At 34.1% G+C, this 17,412-nt stretch overlaps 2 protein-coding genes across 2 annotated transcripts; both read right to left on the bottom strand.

Annotated features, from left to right (window-relative positions):
- Nucleotides 1–402: 402 nt before the first annotated feature.
- On the bottom strand, nt 403–5,504 carry LOC115976515 (probable carboxylesterase 11). The gene is made up of 2 exons (XM_031097827.1): nt 4,269–5,504; nt 403–1,350 (listed from the first exon to the last, which is right to left on the bottom strand). The coding sequence occupies exons 1-2, from the start codon at nt 5,162–5,164 to the stop codon at nt 813–815; spliced, it is 1,434 nt and encodes a 477-aa protein (XP_030953687.1). The 5' UTR covers nt 5,165–5,504; the 3' UTR covers nt 403–812.
- Nucleotides 5,505–15,232: 9,728 nt separating this feature from the next.
- On the bottom strand, nt 15,233–17,152 carry LOC115978247. Its single transcript, XM_031100270.1, has 2 exons — nt 15,934–17,152; nt 15,233–15,551 (listed from the first exon to the last, which is right to left on the bottom strand). Exons 1-2 carry the CDS (start codon nt 17,085–17,087, stop codon nt 15,434–15,436), a joined length of 1,272 nt encoding a protein of 423 aa, XP_030956130.1. The 5' UTR covers nt 17,088–17,152; the 3' UTR covers nt 15,233–15,433.
- Nucleotides 17,153–17,412: the final 260 nt, after the last annotated feature.

The raw sequence follows: 17,412 nt of genomic DNA, 5'->3' as shown, positions 1-17,412 counted from the left end.
CCAGAGACATCCAAGAAGTGGAGGAACCAGAAAGGGGAACTGCTTAATTAAAGCCCCGAGGATTCAATTTACAGTGCAATTGCATATTTATAACTGAAACGGGAATTCTCATCTCCCTCCCAAGTAGAAAGCATACAATGAGAAAAGAATAAAATTGTCGTAGTAGAAGAAGAGCATATAGAGCAAAACAAGGTGCACTAAGAAATATACATCCATTGCTCATTGGTAAAATCATACTGCTTGGAAGTTCACTACTAGTCTACCTCCCAAATCCTTATTATTAGCCTAGGTGGTGTCACTGCCTGCTTGCTTTGATTCTAAATGGAAAGTCTTTCACATTCTGAATTACCCATGGTTCAATAAAGTGCTCACGAGGAAAAGGAGGGGAATTGGGATTGGACATAAATGTAAAATGGGTTCCATCCAGTGATGGTTCCAACCCACAGCAAGAGAGACAGAATTTCATTGAATAGAACTCTACTGAAGAGTGATAGTACATCAGAATACACAGAAAATTTTTGATAAGAAGGTCCAAATATAGCTCTCATTACTCGAACAAAGGTAAATGCATCTCACAGGCTCAACTAAATCCTACTCTCAGGTTCTCTATCTTACAAAAAGAACAAAACAGGACAATGAATAAATATGGAACTGACAAGCCCCCCAACAGCTTGATGAACCAGATATACTAAGTGAACATATCTTAATCCCCAGGCAATGGCAGTGAAGTATTGACTCTTACTCATCTTCTAATGGAAAACAAAGAGAAATGATTATCCTGTTGCAATGTCACCCAATTTTTTGTATCCTACTTAATAAGAAAATTCATGACCTCGAAGTGAGATGAATTTCTTGACCCAGATGGCAATATCCTCTGCACAGGCCTGAGCCTGTGGGGTCTTTAGAAGCATGTCAAGGGTTGCAAATTCATGAACTGCATCTTTATAATCAAGAACAGGAGCATCTACATTAACCTTCCGTAGCTCCTCTGAGTAAGCAATGGCCCGATCTCTCATCCAATCATGTTCTGCCACCACTGTCAATGTCGGGGGCATGAGTTTTAAAGGAGGCCCCCGATCTGAGATAAGGGGGTTGGCAGCTGGGTGGTCCAGACTGAACTCTTCCTCGGGTAAGAATAGTTTCCAAGCAAATATGCACATAGACTTGTCATAGAAGTAGGAGTTTGCCAACTTTAGCTCAGAATGTGTAGGGACACTTCCAATGAAGAATGGGTACATCAGGACCTGTGCCACAACTTTGACGGGATCCAGCAGCTTGCCTGCCTCAACAGCTTTTCGAGCTACATAGTCTGCAATATTTGCACCACAGCTCACTCCAAGTAGAACACATCTGTTTCAATGAAATGAAAAAAGTTAGAGATTTGATGAATACCATTGCAAGTTCTTTTGAAAAGGTTGTTAACTTTCTAGATGGCTTAGAAGGGTCAATTTTTAAAATCTTGTGTGTGTGTGTGTGTGTATTAGCATTAAAAGCTAATTTTTGTGTATGTTACCTTATATGCCATACCTAACCTAACTCTAGCAACATATCAGTGTACAGAATATCAAAAAAGGCTTCCTTGTCCAGGAGCAAAACTACCAAATCCACCATACCATTTGTATTTAATGTACATCTTAAGAATATTTTTCCCACAAGCAAAAGAAGCACATGGTCAAAGGGGTCCAAAACCACAAATAAGTGCAGTTTGACCAATAATTCCATCCAAATTTCCAGCTTTACTTCCAGAAGATACAGCAACACCATGCAGCTCTAGAACATCCAAAACATTTTTTTACAGTTTAAATGTTGGCAGCTTGGTGCACATGCAAAAGACCAATACTGGAACCAAAATTGTCCTAAATAGCCAACATGCTTGAGGAAGAAAGATTGAGCAAATGGAAGTGAACTGAATTATACCTTTAAACAGGACACAAGGAAGCCTGAAATATACCACCTAACTCTTTTTCTATTCCTTTTTCCTTCTACAGGTTTTGACCCCAAGGGGAGGGGGGCACCACTACCAAGTACCGACTTACTAATTTGAAGTTACAAGACATGCGTAGAATAATCTTGATAAATACTCAATCCGTTGACATGGTCTTTTCTGTTAGTAGTTGCCAGAAATTTTCTATTTTGATAAGCTGTATTTGTCTATCTCCTGCCTATTCAGTATCTAATTAACAGTAATACAATAACAATCAAGTCTTTGTGCCCATTTGGGAACAGCTTATCCAGTTTTTTATTGAAAACTTTATGCTAAAAGTGTGTTAAAGTATACTTGTACCATAAAAAAATTTGAAAAAGTGAGAAAAAGCAGGAAAATGTGAAGTTTTAAAAAGCTGTACATCTACACATGAACAAACTATCTAAAATGATTCTCCCTTATACAAAATTCAAGTATGTTTTGCAGCTGTATTCTTCAATTTACCGTTTATGATTAAGACAAGAAAGCAATAACTTCAAGAAAGCCAAAATCATCATATATCTAAAAAAGGCAAGAATATCTCTTCTTCTTCTTTTTTTATGTTTTTAATAATAAAAGTTGGGTCTTACATTGTGCATTCACTACGTGGTTCAATGTAAGTATTACAAACTGCACAGTAAAACATTACATATGATTTTTAATAAATCCATGCAATGCACAGGGATAGTACTAACATATGATAAAAGGAGTTCAACGTCAATGATCTTTGATATGCTTTAAAGTTAATTCAACCTATCTGAAAAAAGAGGGAGATGTCAGGGCATCTTGAATCAAGGGGAGTATAAACAAGTTCCAATTTTTAGCATATCATTACTAGCGAGACAAAGCTGAAATTCCATAAGAACTATATTTGAAACTCAAGGAGGGAATTACGTGCATTTGAAAAACTAAAGAACCATAGAAAAGACTTGCAAGGACAAGCTCCCTACAGAAAACCATCTATAGAATATCCTGATGAGAACTCTCAATCCTAATAGCCACTTTCACAAGAACCTTGAATTTGGGTATTAATTATGTTGTGCTTCTACTATGATGGAAAAATATGCATCATAATGCTTAGTTTAAGAAAATATCCTCATCAAACTAATCGTGGGTTACAAACTCAATTCTATAACAACTAAAATGATATCTCAAATATATTAGTGGCCTTGCGAATATTTTTCCCAAAAATTAAAAGACCTGTGAGTTTTTCATATACATGATTTGTTCAACTAAATAAGCAATTGTTTGTTCTCTTTTTATCTCACAATAATTCACGCAAAAGGCACAAGAAGGCATGACATAACATTATCCTCTGTAAATTGCTTTCAACAAACCATGATGCATCAGTCATGAGCATAACAAAAGGTAACTATAGTGCTCTCTTACCAAACCTAAGTGCCTGGTTTCCTTCTTAGGACAAGGTCATCCCCAGCCCGAAGTTAAAATAGAAAGCAGCAAAAATGTGTTTATCTAACAAAAAAGTTAGAAACCTGGAATAATGGCTCCTGAAAGGGCCCTTAAACTAAGACTCTTTTTCTCCCTATTCTGCCTGGGATTACCGTTCCCTTGCAATTCTTTCATGCTTTACCATTTGTAAATTAAACTAACTTGTTAATATATGAAATGTAGATGGAAACAAACAACCACCACTCCGGAACTGAACCCCCTAACTTGTTAAAAACCAAACTCATAAAATTAGAAACAAACAAAAGCCTGCACTAATCTCAAATTGTGCTAACTCCCACTGGTGCATGGTAGCCTAAGCCAGTGACAGACTAACAACCAGCTCACCAAATAGAGTCATAGACCCAAATGAGACATCTCCACCAATTACAATCTTGAGAACAATGTCACAAACACTAAACCTCAGATGCAACATGCATCACCTTTCTCTAAATGATTAGGTATCCTAATTTAATCACTGGCATGACATGTCAATGGTTTTCTTCCTTTAGAAAACCAAAGTAAGCCTTGTTTACAATTTTATAATTGAATCCGCTCATCGACACATTCAAATAAACTCCATTCTAAACTTGCAATATACGCAAGAAACACTCAACGGTACCACCCTACGATTTCAACTGATCTGCATTGTTGAACCCCATCATTGTAGCTCACATTTACAGTAGGTCTACATACCGTATTATGAAGAGGAAATCAATAATATGAATCAAAATCCCATCTAATTTTATCATCTTTTGCAGCATATAACATGAAATTCACCAATCATATCGATTTTTTAAACAATACAGCATCCAATTCCAAAAGAAATAAAATTGCACAATGAGATCAAAAGTGTAACCTTGATGGATCTCCGTGCGCCGCCAACCACGGCTCCACCATCGAAGCCCCGAATGTGTCCACGATATGTGACTTCTTAAACTCGTTGTTGCCGCCACCACCGCCACCTCCGCCGCCTCTCGCGTTCCCCATCGACTTACTACACTCGGCCAAATTCGCCTGCTTCCCCAACCAATTCAACACCTTCAAACCGTCCTCAAAAGCCGCCGGATACCGATTCTCCGGCGCGAGCCTGTATCCAACCGCCACGACGATGACGTCGCATTGCTTCGCAATCCTCCGGCAGAACAAATCGTTCGCGGCCGAATCGTTACTCCCGCTGACCCACCCTCCGCCGTGAAATTGCAACATAACCGGAAGTTTCCGGCGATTATCCGGCGACGGAGAGTAGCCTCTGTAAGCACCTCCTCCAGCGGCGGCGGCGGAGGTCGACATCAAATTCAAACCTTCCATGTCATTGGAGGAACCGTAGCTATTCCTTCTAGGTTCTTCGCTAGGGCTCAAAGTAACGTTCGGAGGACCATAGCTATTACGGCGAAAAGTGCGATTGGATCCGACTCCTTGATCCGGATCGGCTCCTTTCGTATGATTGGATCGGAATTTAGGTCTAGGAGGATAATTATGGTTGTTACTTCTCGAATCGGGTTCGGGCGGGTTGAGAGCCGAGTCCGGAAGGAAGATCCGAATACTTAAAGAAGTTAAAGGATCAATATGGATATCTTTCGTGGCGACACCGTCTGTAAAAGAAGGTTTGGCGGCGGCGACGGTTTCTTCGGGTCGGGATGTAACGCCGAACGGGTTGGATTCGTCGGGCGGGGATTGGATCCGATTCTGCAACCGATGCTTCAAGAGGAACTTAAAGAACACGCTGTATAGTTTCACAGCTACGCTTGGCATTTTCTGTTCACAACCAAAAAAAAAACCCACGCGGTCTCTTGCTCTGCTATTTTTTCTTGAAAAAGTGCCGGTGAGTGTGGGTTTTTTTTGGTGAATTACGGTAAATTCATTGCCGAATTAGGATTAGAAGATGTTTGATTTCGGTAGTTTGTGTTTGAAATCGCATGGGATTAGGGTTTTTTGTAAATGGGAAGATTGGTTTTTTGCTTGAATCTGGTTGCTTCAATGGCGTGGTGAAGTTGGGAGAGAAAGAGGGTGGGGGGCTTAGGTGCGTGATGGGCATACATGCAACTTTACGCTGTTTGGGATTTGTTTTAGTTGTTTTGGCTTTTTCAATGTGTGTTTTTTTTTTTCATTTTTTTGGAGCAGTAGTTTGTACCCGTCATGCAACATATAATCAAAATAATTAAAATAATATATTGAATTTTATTTTTTAATTACTTGATACCTTTAGAAATAGAATTCCAGCTGAACTTGAATTTTAAATTTCTTAATACTCAACAAATAAAGTTTAACTGTTAGGTATAATAAATTATTGTTAGTTGAATTCTATTCTATATTAAAGTTTCAATTAAAATATGAGTCTAGTCTTACACTAATTATTCATTTTAGAAAAGTTTTTATGAAAAATTGAAAAAGTGGTAAAACATTTAATCACTTTTTTTTTTTCATAAAATTTTTCTTAAAATAGTGTACTAACGTATGTCTCAAGAGCATTAGTATTGGGGTTATAAAACCCCCAAAATGGTATTTTATACCATCAACCAACAAAAATTAACCATTACTTGGAGTAGTAGTTGTAAAATATTTTACAACTCTACTAAGATGGTACTGTAGCAAAATGATATTTTTTAAAAATAATATTTTATTGGGTTTTGGATATTATTTGGGTATTGGGTTATATTATTTTATTATGTAGATATATTATTTTAATGTGTTGTATGATAAAATAAAAGTTGAGATGTTGAGTGTATTGTAAAATGGTATGGTATAATAGATAAAGTAGTTTTTAAGATGATAAAATGAAATATTTTTTAGAAACTAGATGCCAATGCTCTAAGGACATATGTTAATAAAACTCTTAAAATATTGCCACATATTTTCTTTAAATGGTAGAATAATTGCCTATTAGTTAGTTCCATATTCAAATATAATAAATGTCTACTAATAATTACTATAATTATCAAATTTCATATTAAAAAAAAAAAATAAGAGAAAACAAATCATATTTTGTTTAACTTTTTGAAGGATTTTTTCGGTTACTAACTAAGTATATATTGAAATGTTGAAAAAAGAAATGTTCAACAAAACTTAAAGCCACATTTGAGCATTTTTTGTTTTAACTTATTTTTTTAAAAGAGAGACAAAAAGTATTTTTAAGTGAATAAGCTTTTTTTTTTTTTAATTCAAATAAAACTCCTTATTTTTTTAAGTCTTATTGTACTTGTATCACCTTTGTAAAAAAAAACTTGCCAACAACACATACCAATTCCTCGAATGAAGAATATCATCAAACTAAAAATAGATTATACAATTCCCAATTGACAATTCTTTGAATGAAACATATTATTAAAATTAGTTACATAATTGACCACTAATCTTATTTTATGACTTTCCAAACACATGGATTTTTTTAAAATTTTTGGCATCGATTTTTGTCATCTTTTGGGCTAATGTGATGTGTCGGAGGAGCTTATCTTTGCCAGGTGTGAATTTGTGGTGGCTGGTAGAGAGGCGTAATCATGTGTGGTGAATATTCGTGCAACCACGCAACGCTTTGCTGATGTAGCTGTGCTTTTGTGATAAGACTGTCCTCGCGAATTTGAATGAAAAGACTTCGCACTAAATTCTTGTCGGTGATAAATGATCCGTGTAACGCTAGAACCCCGTTATTAATCAATTTTTGCCACAATTTATCCCATATAAATTTTTGAGTGATAATAAAAAAAAGTGATGGATTCTTGTGGATTCATACATATTTTCATTATTCATAACTCGTCATATTATAATTTGTAGTAAAAATTGTGATTATTTATAGTCTTAGCATTTTTCAAATGATCATGGTTGAATTATATAATGCTAGAGACATGGTTTCACATGGTTTTAATCATATGCACATTCACATGGTTTCTCGCATATACCTAAGGATGTTGAAATCTAATTAATAGTTGACACATAAGCTGAATGTGAATTTGGATGTGACCCATGTGAGAATTGGTGTGTCTTGCCATACTTGATTATATTGTTATATATAATTATCGGGAAAAGTGAATGATGCCATGAGAACATTTTTTAGTGGGACAAAATTTAATTACAAAATTTGTTGTAATCTAAAACTATAATTTTACTCAATAAAATAGACATTATTATATATTTTGAAAATCAAACTGTTGAATTACTTGTTTTTTACACTCTTAATACACATATCAAATTTTATATTAATATATAATCTATAAACTTATATTTTATGCATAATTTAAAACTATAAAAACTTGCAATTTAAACAATTTATTGATAACATAACTATTGATTTTTTATTTTATAGAAATTTTGCAAGCATGGAAAAATATAAGAAGAAGATATAATGCCCGTTTGGATTCAGCGTTTTCCGCTGAATCCTAGGCTGCGTTTTCTGATTTTTTTTTTTTTTTTTTTTTGTGTCCCAGCTGCACTATTTGACCAAGTCAACCGTGAATAGTACACTCGTACACTGTTCACGGACCCACAAATTCCACTTTTCAGTAACTTTTTCATTAAAAATGAGTCTCACGATACTATTCACACATTTAAAAATTATTTTGCTATAGTGTTTTCAGTTTCAGCAAAAATAAACTCAATCCAAATGGACCCATAATCTAATGGTGGATTTGTCAAAATTCATCTTCAATAAAAAGATATTGAGTAAAGTTATAGTCTTAGCCTACAATCAATTTTGTAGCTAAATTTTATCATTTTTAGTGACCATTTTAAGAAAAGTTTTTATAGGAAAAGAAAAAAAAAATTAATATTTTGACTTTTGACAATTTTTTTTTTAACTTCCTATAAAAATGGTATCAAAACTTTCTTGAAATAGTTTTCTATCAGTTCACGAGCAACCTAACATGAGACCAATAATTATCTAAGCTTATATGTACAGATCTTTGTTTGTGTGACAGTTCTGCTTTGGAAAATGATAGGAATGAAACCCAATTATGTTGCACATCGTGCCCCCATTATATTAGTCTTTAGATTCCTTTTTTTTTACTACCATCTTCTTTCTTTTTTTGTCCTTTTGCTTGATTTTTTGGATGTGCTTATCATGAATTCACTGAATAATGAGTAGGAGTTCAAGAAAAACATGTTTTTTTAGAATAAGTACTATTGAACTGTATTAAACTTTGAGTTAATGGAAACTTGGACCAATTATTTGATAAATGTCAATAAATTGCAGTGTTTAAATCAATGTGACTCAATCTAATTCTATCTGCTTAGACTTGTCAATAATGTGACTCGATCAGTTTTGTCAGCCCTCTCGACACAAATAGTCACACAAAGTTCCTCTTTTCTCTTAATTCAACACGCAAAGTTTAGATATCAAAGTTGAGTTCTCATGTTGTTGGTTTTAACTTTCAAAAAATTGTCAACTTTATTTTGTTTAATCTCTATGACTAACTCTGTGTTTGGAAAGGTGTAAGGAGAAAGAAAGAGAACGAAAAATGAGAGGAAAGATAGTAATTCCTCTGTTTGGTTACAGCGTGGAAGAAAAGAAAATGGTATAAACTATTTATCCTTGGGCCCATAGTTTTGCAATCCGCTTTGAAAATCGGATTTGAAGAGACAATGATTTAAAGAAAGATATGGAATCCACATAAATAATATATTATGTCCTGAAATTACTTATTTATCCATAACTTTTATTTATCTTTCGCATTTATATGGGCACAAAGGTAAAAAAGGAATATACAATTTTATATTCACTTCCTCTCTCATTACAAACCAAAACAAAGGAAAAAGAATCCCATCAAAGACAAAAAACAAAAGAAAGAGAAATGTATTATTCTCTTTTCTTTTTCTCTTCCTTACCTATTTCCAAACATACATTTTTTTTTTTTTTTTTTAACCTTTTCATTTTCTTTCCATTATATCTCAGATTGGTCGACGGGTCCACTCCACTCAGCATTCAGCAGCATACTTCGCTGGCAAAAATAATATTGAATTGATTTATGGTTTTTTTTTTTTGTTTCAATTTTGTTAACCTTCTTCAATTTCTTTAACTACGCTATTTGTGGCGATTTTGGCTGTTTAGCCCTCTTTTGTGAAACTTTTAGCCAAAAACCCCCTTATTTTAAAATATTTATGCATGTAACCTCTGTTTTACATCTCGATTCAACATTCTAGTTCCACTAGCAAATTTTTAAAATTTTCAGTATATTTCTGTTTCAATTCTTCCTTAAACTTTTGCCTCAACATCTTTAATTTTGTTTCAATTGTACACTTCTGCTATTTGCTTTTTAGATTTTTGACCCTTATGATGGTAAGGGGCTATTTGGTTTTTGTGTTTCCATCACCTATAACTCTGTTTTCATCACTTATAAATCAAAATATGTGGATCCCACGGCTGAGAAGTCTGTTTAACATTATTTACAGTTTTTGTTTCCATCACTCATTCTCTGATTTTTAAGTGATGAGTTATGGAAACTAAAAACACATTTTAGATATTTTCAGCTTCCAAAACTCAGTTTCCAATAGCATTATTGTAATTAAACACATACTAAAGGACCCACGGTCAGAGCAACAGCCGCAACTTTTGACCTTCTTTTTTTTTTTTTCACTAGGTTCGATGAGTTTGGATGGTCTTCTTCTTCTTTTTTTCTTTTTCCTTTCACACTGGTCTTCTTCTTCTTCTTCTTCTTCTTCTTCTTTTCTTTTCTCTTTCACGCTGGGTCTGGTCTGGTCTTCTTCATCTTCTTCTTTTTTTTCTTCCTTTTGCTGTTGGTGTTTGTTTGAGTTTCGGTGTTAAATCGGTCTGAGTTTCAATGTTGAATCGGTGTGAGTTTTGGTGTTGAGTTCGGTGTTGACTCGGTTTGAGTTTCGGTGTTGAATCGATCTGAGTTCGGTGTTGAATCAGTTTGAATTTCAGTCTTGAATCGGTGGGTTGCTTGCCGGTTTGGGTGGGGTTTTTTCTGGGTTTGGTGAGTGGTGATGGTGAGCGGTGGAGGGCTTTTTTCTGGGATTTGTTGTTTGTGGTGGATGGTGATGGTGAGTATTTTTTTGTGGTGGTGGGTAGCAGTTCCGATTTGGGTTTTGTATTTTTTTTTTTTTTTTTTTTTGTGTGGGTTTGTGGGTATGGATATCTGATCGGTAGGCTTAACAAATTTACAAGTATGGGTCCCACAAAAAAGTAGAAAAATTGAGTGAGGAGAAGCTGAGTGAAGTGTGCCAAACAAGTGGGTATATGAAATTGGAGTATTTTAAGTGATGAGTGATGAGTGAAAAAAATTAAGTAAAGAGTAATGAGGGATGAAAAATAAATAAATAAATAACAACAACAACAACAACCCCTAATTGTCCCCCACTCGGATGACATACCTACATTAGGACTTTTAGGAGGGACTTTTTAATGTTCGATCCCTAAAAATTATATTTGGCCCCAAAAATTCGATTGGCCTAAGAGTCCAAAAGAGAAAAAAAAAAATGTAAACATCTCTAAAAATGAAAACATCTCTTTTATTTATTTATTCTTTAATAAATAGTTTTTGAGTTTTATGCAACTACAAAAATAATGTTCCTGATCAATAGAAAATTAAGGACAAATAACCAAAAGCTTTCAAGTAAGGTTACTCTTTATTTTAAGTAGATATCTGCTCTTGGATATGTGCATTTGTATTTTTTAATCAATATATTTCAAATAAATTTATTCTAAAAAATATTTCATAATAAATTATTTTACTTCAAAATTTTCATAGAGATGGTATTAGATTTGGAAACATAGTCCTTTTTTTTTTTTTGAGCCAATGATTGGGGAGAAACTGAAATCAACAACCTACCAATTTGTTCAGAGTAATTATACTTTTCTATTTATGGAACTTTTAGTTATGAATATTATATCAAAATTAGGTTCATAACAAAATGGAAGATGATTTTCTAAAGACACTCAAATGACATGCAGATTAAATCTAGAAATCAACCTCTTTCAGGTTGGGAATAAGAATGTCTACCAACTACCTCTCCTATTCACTATGATCTTTTTAAATATCTTTAATCGCAAGAAATTGCCCTTCAGGCAGAGCTTCCGGCTTCGACCCCTTGTACTAAGAAGATAAACTACAAATACCATGTACTAACAGCAATACTCAACAGATTTGGGTGGGTTGTAGTCATAAAGAATAAAACATTCTTACTTGAACTAGATTCTAGATATTTTAGTTTGGTTTAAAAAAAAAAAACAACAACAACAACAACAACAACAACAACAACAACAGACCAACCTTGTTGAGAGTAATTAACAGAAGAATTCGGAAACTATCATAGGCAAGAAAGCTTTAATAGCAAGCTGAAAGTGTTTCTATCACAAACTCCCATTAGGTTGAGACAAACAAATTTTTTCACTTTCTTTTTTCTTTGTTGAGAATTCTTTTGAAAGGGGAGTGGGACAGTCTAGTATAAAATTCTTGACTAAAAATATAAATCTATTCAATAGGTGAGCAGAATCTAGAAAATAAGACAAAATGGACACTCCGAAAGATGGTCTTCATATGGAATTTACTTCATGTTCATATTTTCTTATGAAACCAGCAAGATTCATCAGTAAGGGTACTTGCTAGGAAAGATAGTGAGGGACTTATCTCTGATGATCTGTCAACTCACTCCATTTTCCTCTGATATTGTGGAATCTCTCTGCATATTTCTCGCCAGTCACATATGATTTTGATATTATCAGAACTGCTAAACCTGCCATGTGAGAACTGTTATGACTTGGAGAAAAATATCTGGGGTGTAGCTGGACTTTTCTTGGTTTAGTGAGCTCGTTTGGTGCACTATACAGAGCTGGGGCACATGAGGCTGTGCTCAAGGTAAAAGGCTTATTCCTATCATGGCATGTCAAATTTCTAGTTGAAAATTATGGTTCTTGTAGTGAAGGAGCTGAGATTGCATGTTTATAGGATCTTGTCTTGCACTTCCCATATATTTTAGTGGCTTTCTGTCAGAGAGTAGAATTGATGAATGATAGATAGGTTGTTTATCTAGTGAATGGCTATATGGACCGCTCATTTATGAGTTTCTGCTAAAACATATGGTAATATTCATGAGTGTGTTGATGGCATCATGCATCTGATCTGGAAGCTTCTTTGAGTGCATTCTATTGAAGCTGAATGTGTCAAAGGTTTACTAGAATTGTTTAGAAAGTGTTATTCTAATTCTTACCCTCCTCTCATTCATTTGGATGGGGTGTTTGTGTTGTAAATATAGGTATATATAAGGATAGGTTGTAATAATGATGTTTGAGTTTGGAGAATCTGGTTTCATAAAGTAAAAATTTAAATTTTGGAATTTTCTAAGTGAAAATTCGAAATTTTGAATTTTCTGTAGAATTTTCTGATAACTGTTCAGAATGGTTGAAGAGATTTCAATTTTTGTTAACCGTTTATTAAAAAATAACTAACTTTCCATACGTGTTTTTTCATGAAACATATATACCTTTTCATGAATAGAGACTTATGTTCACTTGAAAAAAAAAAAAAAAAAAAAAAAAAAAACACAAGAAACACAAAAAATCTTGTGGTCATTTTCCAAAATTGCTATTTGTAAAACCTAACATCTTCGTTGTATTCTGGGGACAAATTTGCAATAATCCTATAGCAACAAAAGTGTGGGGGGCAAATATTGTCTAAGGAAAATGATATAATGCCTCCAAGTTATCTATTTTTTATTTGTCTTTTGTATTAACCTTATTCTTCCATTATTATTTTGTGTAATATCCCCTACAGTTTGAAGTTAATGATATGGGAGTGGGGGTTATTGGTTCATATAAATTCTTGTACTTAACATGATAAGTTAAGTACAAGAATCTTGGAGCACTAACTCCTTACTCTTCCTATAAAGAAAGAGTATACATTGGTGGGATCTTGATCGGATCTATATCACTATTTAAGCATCAAGCCCCCTCTTATCTAAGGTATGTAGAATTTCCTAACTCTCGTACTTTTAGAGTTATTGGAGATCATTCAATCACTTAATTTTTGGAAGGTCTTTGGTAATAGCCATTTACTTATTATATTGGAATCTAAACAAACTAGGTAAAATATACACCATCAATACATTATTATTTTATATAAAGAATTCATTAGCCACTTTCTCAGAGAAAACAAAACCTTATTAAATAAATAAAACTTGGCGAATTGAGAATCTATAAAGACCTACAAGTGTTCAATTCAAGCAATTGAAATAATCTATGGTATCTTCTCAAAATAATAATAATAATAATAATAATAATAATAATCTATGGTAGTTACCTAGTAAAATGATTTTTTATTAAATAAGAGATTTTCAATCAAATCTTGCTTACCAAAAAAAGAAACTCATCGGTGTTTTGGCTGATAGTAAAGATTAATTATCATGGTCTATGGAGAGAATATCATAAGTTTATATATGCATGCATATAATTAACATCTTACTCTTATCAATAAACAAAATATTTCTGATGTCAGGTCACACTAGAAGTATCACATACACCTAGATTTACACTCAGTTTGTTTCAATAATAATATTTTATAAAGAATGAATCATTTTCCAAAAAGTAATATTTTAGAAAACTATCTCATTTTTCTATGTTTTATATTGACCTCAAAATGATATAGAATTGTTTTTAATAGTTTTTATATTGTCTCTTAACTTCATTTATTTAGCGTAGTATGAGATAGAGCTATTTTTTGAAAACAATCTCTGAAAATAAGTTATATTTTTAATAAGATTTTATGTTGAATAAATATAGTTTTCCTTTTAATTATCTTTAATGATACTACCAAATTATCTTTAACCTTATAAGCCCAATAAAACAAGGTATACTAAGGTTCCATACTAAATTTGACCACAACATATTAACAGACTCTCCATGTATAAACTAATTCACATTCAACCTGTCTTATAAAATCCAGAAGTCCAATTAATGGAAGCCTAATTCTATCATTCTCCAACTTGGGCAACATTAATCGGTGATTCGGTGTATATAATTTTGAAAATGATTCTCAGCTTTCAGGTGTATATATATATATATATATATATATTTTTTTTTTTTTCTCATGTGAGGCTTCTGGCTTATATATTAATTTAAGATTGAAATTTTCAGAATGGGGTGAGTCCATATGTATTTGAAAGACAAAAAAAAAATTTAAGTAAAAATTAAAGAAAAGAAAAAAGAACGAAAGTTAAATTGGACAGAAAAATCAAAATCACATTGTTTTAAGCGCTTAACAAAACTCATTTGACGGAAGTGGATGAAAGGACCACAAGGAACCCAGAATGAAAGTTGAGGGGAAAGATTCAAAAAATCAAAAATTAGAAGGATAAAAAAAAAAACATAAAGAGTGTAATTTGTAATTTAACCTTATTATTAATATTACTACCATTTTAAGAAAACAAAGCAAGGAACATGCCATTGAGAAATGAAGGATTGCTCATGTACATACGCACAAAGCTGCTACTGCAATTAAAGCGGCTTTAAATATATATATATATATAACTGCTTTTTTCTTTCACAGGCTGCTACTGCAACTACCACAATTTGCCACTATTTCACATTCTTGTGATGACAACCATTTTCAGCACGTCCGTCTTTTGTTAAAGCGTCCACTCTTTTCTAAGTGAAGCTCTCCATATCACAAGTTAACCTGCCGCTCTTTGTTATAGCATCCTTTCCTCTACAATTCTATTACCAATCAAGCTATAGTTTAAACTACTAAACTAGACAACCATTGGATTCAATGGTGGAGTTATTGCAACGATCTATGGCTCCACAATCTAAAAATAGTCAAGATATGAAAAGCCAATGCTTTTCACAAAACATGCACAATAACACACACATTTTGGGATTTAAGACAATTGCCCCAGATATAAGATATAGACACGACCTAGTGTTTGCTGGGTCTCATAATTTGGTCGACCTCAAACTGTACGTGAGACAATAAATTTGCACTTTACATCTAGAAAAGAAACATATTTCAAAGAATAATTAATCCAAGTTAAAAAAATAAAGTACAATCATCCTCATCTTTTACATAAGTTTAATGTAGCTTAGACTACTGTAGTCTGAGGAGTCCTCATCTCCAATATTATTCCACCATTCTTGCCGATTACTTCTAAGGAAGCAATTGCCTCATCTTGTCGGTTATCCTCAATCAAAGAAATACCCCTGCAACAGTGCTCAATGTATTCAAAAAGGTGGAGAAGTGATTAATAAAATTAGTGAGTGTTTTGAGCATAGATGCAAATTGGACTTTGTTAATTTATGCCAGAAACACTTTTTTTTGGTTGATAAGTAGTTTATGCCAGAAACACATAAAGCAACCAAATATTACATTTTTAAAATTAAAAAAAAAAAAAGATTTTTAAAAGGGTTTCCGGAGTAATTACATAATATTTCCTCTGCCAGAAACATATACAGCCAAAGAAAAATCATGAATCTGGGTGATTTTCCTTTTTAGTTAAGAACTCAGTAAACAATCATTCTATATAAGAGTTCCAGCAAAAAGCAAAAAAATCACTAAAAATAAAACACTAGTGAACATACGTACAGTGTCTGAGCTTCACATATCGATGCCTTTCCAGGAGTGATAAAAGATTGGCACGCTAGAACACGGGCATTCAAAACCCCTCTAGATCCTTCCTCAGAGACTTCCTCCTTAATCACATGAAGTTGCGTGCAATGGTGTTCGGTTTTGGTTTGAGAAATGGGGGGAGAACGCCATAGCATGCAAAAGGTATCACCACCCATGTGTAGAAGATCGGTTTTAGCATTCCAGATGAGGGTCTCGTGCTCAAAACTTTTTATAGCTCCTTCAAATAGCTTCATTTGATAGAAATCATAGGCACGTATACAAGAGCCACTGTATTTTGAGCGCCAGAACCAATACATGGTATTTCCAACAGTCACGGGTGCTTCTCCAGTAAAACCATCCAGACCCTCCACAATCTCCCACGACTCAGTAACTACATTGTACAAAGATTTAAAACCAACCGCAATCTTCTTCATACCGTGTAGCGGTGCAGCAAAGCATGCATTATCCCTAATTGTAGGAGATGGTTGGGGCAAGGCCTCCCATTTGTCCACAATGGGATCATAAACTTCGGCAAAAAGAGAACCATCTGCGACCCCGCCAAAGGCGTAAAGCTTATCATCGAGAACCGCCAAGCGAGGAGTGCGTCTGCGACGGATCATTGGCGAAAGGTTCTTAGTCCAACCATGGTGTGTAGGAGTAGGAGAGAGATCATAAGCCCTAACTACACGAGAATAATCTGACTCTATGTAACCCTTCCTACGGGGAAGGACACCACCAACACAATACAGTGTAGCGCCGATAGATGCCCAGGAGGAACAGGCGGACAAATTAGCATTAGAGAAAGGATGGATTTCTTCATCAAGTGTTGGGAAATTACCATCAGTGACGCCAGGGCGGTGGTGATGACGACGTCCAAAGAAGCGGGTCAGCAACTCGTCATATGGGTCTCTTCTACCTTGACTTTTCTTCTTGCTCTCTTCTTCTTCAGCTTGGAATGAGACATTAACCAAAAACCAATTAGATTGACCTTCTTCAGAAATTGCACGAATACAAACTGTTTTTGTCAAAGAAGAGGAGGTGGTGGTGGTGGAAGATGGTGATGGTGATGACGATGAAGATCGTGACACCGACCTTTTCCTTCTTCCTCTTAGGGCAGGGAACGCAGGCATTGGCAATTTGAAGATTCTAGGGTTTCGTTGATGGAGTTCTGACTGAATGGGTGTCGTATTTCCTTGGTTTTGACTGAATGGAGTTTCGGGCCTTTCGTTGGTTTTGGGCTTTTCGTTGGCCCATTACTAAATTTTTTTTTTTTTAATTACGAAATTTTTTTTTTTTTAAAAACCAAAATGTCGTTTTGGCTCAATTAATGACGGCAAATAATTGAGGTCTAATGGAGTACCAAATTGACAGCAATTAAAAGTTAAAATGTGTTTGAATACTGCTTATTTGTTGAAAACTAAAAATACTGTAGCAAAATAATTTTTAAATATGTGA

The sequence above is a fragment of the Quercus lobata genome, chromosome 2 (assembly GCF_001633185.2).
Source record: "Quercus lobata isolate SW786 chromosome 2, ValleyOak3.0 Primary Assembly, whole genome shotgun sequence".
In the NCBI taxonomy this organism is placed as follows: Eukaryota; Viridiplantae; Streptophyta; class Magnoliopsida; order Fagales; family Fagaceae; genus Quercus; species Quercus lobata.
This window is presented reverse-complemented; position numbering and strand designations above follow the sequence as displayed.